Here is a 6,980-nt window from a genome sequence, read left to right as displayed (position 1 = left end):
GCTGTGAATTTTAGAAGAAAGTGTAGTTTAACAGCACAATTGTAATTTTGAATTGACAGTGCCCTTGTAAATTTTGCCAGTAATACTGTAAAAATTACTGTAAAAGTGCACTGTAAATGAACAATTACAATTGTACTGTAGTTTATCAGCACAGTTGTAACTGTTAATTTACAGTGAAATAGTAAATTTTACAGTATTACTGGCTACCAAAATTTATGAATTTTCAGCTTTATTACTTCAATCTTCAGTCACATGATCAGAAATCACTCTAATATTAATTATTATTACTTTTATTATTATTAATTTATTTATTAGAATAAATATATATAATAATTTTTAATTATTAATAATGGTAATAGTGATAAAAGCAATAATGACTGGAGTAATAATATGTACAATTAGAACGTAGTTGTTTAAAATTGTAATACATTTTTTACAATTTTTTTATTTTTTTAACAATTATTATTATTTTTTTTTACATTTAATAAATGCCACCTTAATGAACCGAATGATTAAAAATAAAAAATAAAACATTGACCCCAATTTTTTTGACCGGTGGTGTATCAAATACTTGTGTGCAATGCACATTTATTATTATTATTATTATTTTCTTAAAGTCTTTATGGTTTCATGGTTTTGTTCATAAGAAAGATATTGTTTTGCCTCACAAAAGAAAAAGCAAAACTATAACAGCAATACAAAGTAACAAAAGTAATATATAAAGAACAACAGCATTGGATTGGATTTCAATACAGAAAGAAAAAAGTCAGCCAGCCTGTTTGAAGTAAAAATAAAGGTTTATGCTCAAAAACATTACTTTAAGATCATAGTTCATTATAATGTCCAATTCTTGGTAAACTGACTCACTCAAAGTCTTGTTCTGTGCATGTTATTTTCAAATATATCTGCATGAGACTGTGATGTGATGAGACTAATGATTCAGTGCTTAATTTCGCAATTTTAAGAGCTGTTCACACCAAGGATAATGACTATAACTATAAAGTTTTAATAATCATTCTAATTCTGTGAGACTAGGCAGGTCAGTCAAGGTCTGTCCACACCAAAAATTGTAACATTAGTTGTTAATCCAACAAACTAAATAAAGAAATGTTTCTTTAAAGCAGTATGGATCTGAATTTGACTGTCAGAGCTTGAGCTTGAAAAAAATCATATTGAAAGTGATTCCACCAGAGCAAGCCTGTATCCTTATTAGTGTTATATGTACTTCTCTATATCCTCATAGAACAACAACAATTATTAAAACTTAATGTAGTTGTAGTAATGTTGCTTGGGCAAGCCTTTATTATAATAATCACTTTCTGGACGATTTTTGCTGGTGAACTGTAAAAATAATGACAGCCAATCAGAATACACCCAACTTTAAAGAGCTTAAGGGTTTATAGTGAATGATGACACAACTGCAATGCTTATAATAAACAGAGCTTTATCTTCTCTTGATGTGAATGCTAATATAGTTGTATTTATAGTTACGGTTCTTAGTGTCAGAGGGGCTTTACACTGTTAATACAGTAGTGTGTTTAGTTGTGATTACCATGAAGATCTACTCCTGTTTACAACAAAACTGAGGTCAGAAACAGTCCAACTGTGTTTTACTGTGTTTTGCTGTGGTAACACTTTATTTTAATGGTCCAGTTGAGTATTAGTAGACTGTCTGTTTAATATCTGTTGATACTGCTCCTTCAACAGACATTTAACTGACTATAAGTAACTTTGCAAGTACATGTCGACTAACTAGCCACCGTAACCCCAACATTAGTCTATTTATAATCTAATGAGGATTAGTTGGCATGTAGATGCAATGTAACTTAAATTCAACAAACCATCAAAATAAAGTGTGACCACTGCTTTAAACAGTTCCAGCTTTATCTGAACAGTTCCTGTTTTAAACTCTGCTATACTGTATTTCAGATTCTGGGAAGTGGGAAATATTATCACAACAAAGCGAACAAAATCTCAGAAGCACGCAACAGGACAGGTAAACTGCACATTGTGCACTGTAAACATAGTGTAAAGTTGTTATCAAAAAACATAGCTTGAGTGTGTTGAAACCGAAAATCCTATTTCATTTCCTTCTACGTCTAAATTTCACTTTTATTTCGATATCATACTTGCACTTCCTCTGGTCATATTTTTGAATTTAACATCAAGCTTTGATTGAGAATTGTTGTAAGTAAATGCGGTGATATGAAAGATCATAGTAAAATGTACTCACATTGCACATTTAAGTACAGCAAACAGCTAAACAGATTGCAGATACATGCTAAAAGAGAGGAGGCTAGATCAAACAGGGGAAAGGCACAGGACAACAAAGTGTACGCTCTGCATTTCTGCAATCGACAAATAACAAAGAGACTGCAGTTACATGACAAAGCACAATCCCATGTCACTTATATACTATAGTAAACTGCAAAATCAGATTCCATAAAAGAATTATGCCATTTTAAATGCCAGTATTAGAGTCACAGCACAGGTAAACTGCCTTGTCACAAAGCACACACTGAATTTGACACAGGCAAAAGGCAATGCAAAGCAGCACAACCACGTGCAAGAAAGACACCCAAATGCTGCACAAACACAGCTGCGAATTAGCATGTGCAAAGCATCACATAACAAAGTCCAGGAATGAAACTGCAGCCTTGCACAGCACAGTCAAACAATATCCAGCACTGAAAATGACTGGCAGAGCAGTAGAGCGCTTAGTTGAGCATGTGTAGTGTGTATTCAAATGCAAGTCACATTAAACCACACAGCACAGGGAAACACAGCAAAGACATCCTGTGTTATAAAAGCACAAGATCATGAACTGACAGCGGATCATCACACTGCAGTACCAGCTTCGAATGCTCAATACATCACACCCAGACACACAGTACTCACAAATCTCTTTAGCTTCTTCTCCGGAGGGGATTTTATGAGCCATCCTGTGCACACCACATCGCCTGCGCTCATAGCTGCTGCGTCTGTGTGCGTGTGTGTCCGTTGCTGATTGCAGACTGAGAGCAAAGCAGAGAGAATCCTGTGCTCAACACCCCACCACCCCCTCCCCAAACACGGAGAGGAGGAACTCACAGCATCGACCAGAGTGAGAGTGTGTTTGTGTGTGTAAGAGAGAGAGAGGAGGAACAAACAGGGTGGGAGGAGAGAGCTTGTGTGTTTTTGTATTTGTATGTGAAAGGACATGTATGTACAAGTGAACTGTCTGTGTATTCTGGGTGGAGGAAGAAAAGATGTTCCTCCCTCTAGTATCTTGTAACAAACCAGCACATGACCTTGTGTTTGTATGTATGTGTGTATGTGTGTGTGTGTGAAAACCCAAGGTCAGTTTGAAAAAGGCTGAGGGGAATTTTAACTGGTTTATTAGGCCATCTGTCATTGAAGCCTCGGAGAAAGAAAAAGGGTGGGAGGGATGAAGTAATTAAATATTATCTAAAAAATAATTAATTATTTTTGTTAAACACCCCTCATCTCCCCTTCCAAGATGTGTGTCTCCACAATCGGTCCAACAGATATTCTCCAGGTACAAATACCGCTGCACAGTGTGGGTTGTAGCAGGTTGTGCTGCATGGGGAAATGCTGGAGTGTGGTGTATGTCTGCCATCTAGTGAATGATATCTACATCTGTTTTTTTTTATCGCTGCCACCTTTCTATATATGAGCAATTCCAGCGTTATGGATGTGAAATTTGCTGTAAAAATTCCAAACATAAATTCACAAAGAAAGTTTTTGTTAGGATTATATTGAAACAGCTGTTTATATTTTTTAAAACAACTAACCATGGGTTCAGAAGAATATCATTTTGTAAACATTTTCTCATGCACAAATTATTGATTTTATTTTTCATTTTTGCATTTATGCTTTGTTATGGATGTGATGAATGTGAAATTGGCACTTTTGTGACTTTGGTAAATCAAATATAATTGTTTGAAAACCTTGACAGATACATTTTTGAGTATTTTTAAAGTACTGTAAAGTACTTGGGTACACAAAAATGCAGAAATTTTTTGTTCTGCATTAAATATTTTCAAGCATATTTATATGTATTTTAGACATCACAATATGAATGTTTTAATTTCTAGAGTCTTAAGGCGTTTTTTTAAACCACAAAAAGTTTTCTGGTGGAATAAAGTTATAAAAAATAATATTAGTATATGGAACTAGTATATGGAAAAAATAAAAAACAACATTTCTCGTTTGTTTTTATTTAAGGATAATAACATGAAAGACTATATGTTGTATTTTGACCACTGAATGTGGAAACTTCTCAATTTTCGGTAACTAATAACTACACACTATAAATCATCTTTTAGCAAATAGTGAATTTGTTATTTGTCAAGCATAACCTCTGCATTAATAGACGTTAGTAAGCAATTTATAACTGCAGATACAAATGCTGTATTCTTGACTTACAAGCACATTTATAATGTGCTTAATAATTGTACTTTCATACTATGTTACTGGTTTATTTTTCATGACAAAATTATGTATCACATTATGTACAAATCATTTGTATTTAAGAGTAGTTGTTTTTTCATCATTCAGAATGAGTTAATGTTTAATAAACTATTCAAACGAACAGTTATGTATTCTTATTTAGGCATATAGTAATGGCTAGTTTGTATAGTTTATCCGGTTTTGTGACCTAATCTAAAGTGAGGACTATTTATGATTTATAAATCCCTTATTAAAATTACAATTAATTTAATAAAATTACAATTGTCTTAAAGACAATTAGAGTCTCAATATCAAATAAATAATACATCTTTTTAATCTTGCCTTAAAAATTAATTTACTGTAAAGTTTAAACATTGTTCACTAAAAGGAGTGTCAAAATACATCATAAAATTGGACAGAAAAACAGCAATATGATAATTTAACAATATATTATGAGACAACATTTCAGTCTTATTTAGTGATGTCTAATCCGTACGGTAATTTTATTTTAGTTAACATTGCAAAGATTTATTTTTCATTTAAAAGTTTCATTTGTGTAACTTCAAATGAATAGAAATTAATAAAGTTGTGTATTTTCTTTTTTCCTGTTTAGAATATAAATGAGCATTTAATTGTTATTTATAAAGGGTTTATAATTAGTCCTCACTTTAGATTAGGTCACAAAACTAGAAGAAGTTAAGTTAAAGCATTTACTAAAATACAAATCAACTATTAATATATGTCTGAATAATAAAATATATAGGCTAAATGTTAATTTGAAAAGTTTATTAACCAACTACTCTCAAATAACTGATTTGTAAATAATGCAATACTTAATTTAGTAATGAAAATAATTAATAAAACAAGATAATAAAATAATAAGAAAAAAGTAATAAAATAGTTAAAGTATGAAAATACAATTAATAAGCACATTATACATGTGCTTATAAGTCAAGAATACAGCACTTGTAGCTGGGATTATAAACTGCTTACTAACGTCTATTAATGCAGTTAATGCTTGCTTACCAGATAATGAATTCACTATTTGCTAGTGCTTAATAGATGATTCAGAGTGTGTAGTTAGTACAAAGTGTTATCAAATTTTCTCTTTCAGGAATCTGGTTACTTTGCAATTTCAGAGTGTTTAGTACAGATATTTTACAAACGAGAAATTGTAATTATGTCCATCCACATTCTATTCTCAGTAATTCAGTCACCTTATAACATCATAGTATTTAGTTTGAAATGCGGTATTAATAAAAGACATACTTGATCTTTGTGCTTTGTTTCCCAGTAAATTTTTACACGTAAGTTAGTCGTCCAAAATTCAACAATTTTATGCATATGGTTACAGTTCGACGTCTACCAATTTTGAGCGTTTCATAATATCGCGAGATTCAACAAACAGCTCAGAAATAGGCATGGGACCTTTCCAATCTCGCGAGATTTAGTATGAAGCTCTGAAAGGGGCGTGTGCGCGCGCCGTGACTATGGTCCTGTCATGACGCATATGCCAAAATTATTCTTTATAACTTACTATCTGTTCACCAATAACTCATGAAAACCTTCCTACATTGACAAACATGTCGGACGAAGAGCTACCGTCTACTTCTCGGGAGGCGCACGCGGAGGCGGAAGAGGTAAAGAAAGAGAAAAAAGAGAAGTGCATAATGTGTTTGCAGACGGACACGAAAAACAGGATGCAGAAGTTTACAGTTGATCTGCGTTTGCGGCGAGCGGAACATGGCGGGAAGGCGGAGTTCACATCTGCACAGCTCTAAATGTTTATTACTGTGTGTACAGCAGCGTGTTTCTGTGTGTCTTTGACAGATTTGCATGCGCTCCGTTTGCGGTCGGGGCAGAGTTGCGCCACACTTCTTGCAGACGGAGCGCAAATAAATCTGTATGATTCACATTAGCAACTACATGCAGACGCGGTCTATGTAAACAAACACTCGTACACACACGCACACAGTGATCTGACACGACTCTGATGTCATGCTGCCTTTATTTGAGCTCAGATAATCGAGCGTCACTGAGTGTTGTTTATCTTTTGTTACTATAACGTTAAACAGTTATAAGACTGAGCTCTAACTTTTTATGTTATGTCACATGGCTTGGCTTACACACTTGTGTTTGCATTTACATAACAGAGTTAGGCATGTATAAGATTCTGACCGTATGATAACCTCGGATAAAAACATCAGTTTTATGGCATTGTGATTACTGCTCTAAAATATATTCCTTTTAAATATCTGTGTAAATAACTACAACTTATATTTTACTTTTAGGAAACTTAAAATATTGTGGGACAGTAAACATGACAGGCTAAATTATACAGATGAATCATTGACTTCTGCTATCGTTATTTGTTTCAAAAACTGATTCGTTTACATATTAAAATGGCATCTTTAGATGTATTTTCTTCTGGAGATGCTGGTGTCATAAAAAAACTAAAAACAAAACCTAAAAATTTACATATGTCATAGGAACAGTATAGCAGAACATTTTCCAAAACCGCGGTATAC

The 6,980-nt window shown here is 33.2% G+C and overlaps 2 protein-coding genes across 5 annotated transcripts in view; one reads left to right on the top strand and one right to left on the bottom strand.

Annotated features, from left to right (window-relative positions):
* gab3 (GRB2 associated binding protein 3) overlaps positions 1–3,016 on the bottom strand; it is a 45,485-nt gene extending 42,469 nt beyond the window's left edge. For both annotated transcript variants that reach the window (XM_073952113.1, XM_001337679.10), the window contains exon 1: positions 2,899–3,016. Coding sequence is in view for 1 of the 2 variants with exons in the window: in XM_001337679.10 (XP_001337715.7) it covers positions 2,899–2,970 (72 nt within the window). In the remaining variant the exon portion in view is untranslated. The remainder of the gene's footprint in view (positions 1–2,898) is intronic.
* Positions 1–6,980, top strand: part of smarca1 (SNF2 related chromatin remodeling ATPase 1) — a 72,318-nt gene that overhangs the window by 30,580 nt on the left and 34,758 nt on the right. Inside the window, exon 1 of one of the 3 annotated variants that reach the window (XM_005165157.5) lies at positions 5,915–6,092. The exons of 1 other annotated variant lie outside the window; for it this stretch is intronic. In XM_005165157.5, the coding sequence (XP_005165214.1) occupies positions 6,036–6,092 (57 nt within the window). In that variant the 5' untranslated portion in view covers positions 5,915–6,035. Of the gene's footprint in view, positions 1–5,914; positions 6,093–6,980 lie in introns of those variants that run through there. One more of the 3 variants, NM_001099997.1, reaches the window with a different exon arrangement.

The sequence above is a fragment of the Danio rerio genome, chromosome 5, assembly GCF_049306965.1.
Source record: "Danio rerio strain Tuebingen ecotype United States chromosome 5, GRCz12tu, whole genome shotgun sequence".
Classification (NCBI taxonomy): domain Eukaryota; kingdom Metazoa; phylum Chordata; class Actinopteri; order Cypriniformes; family Danionidae; genus Danio; species Danio rerio.
The sequence above is the reverse complement of the archived record's forward strand: the minus strand, read 5'-3'. Positions and strand labels throughout refer to the sequence as shown.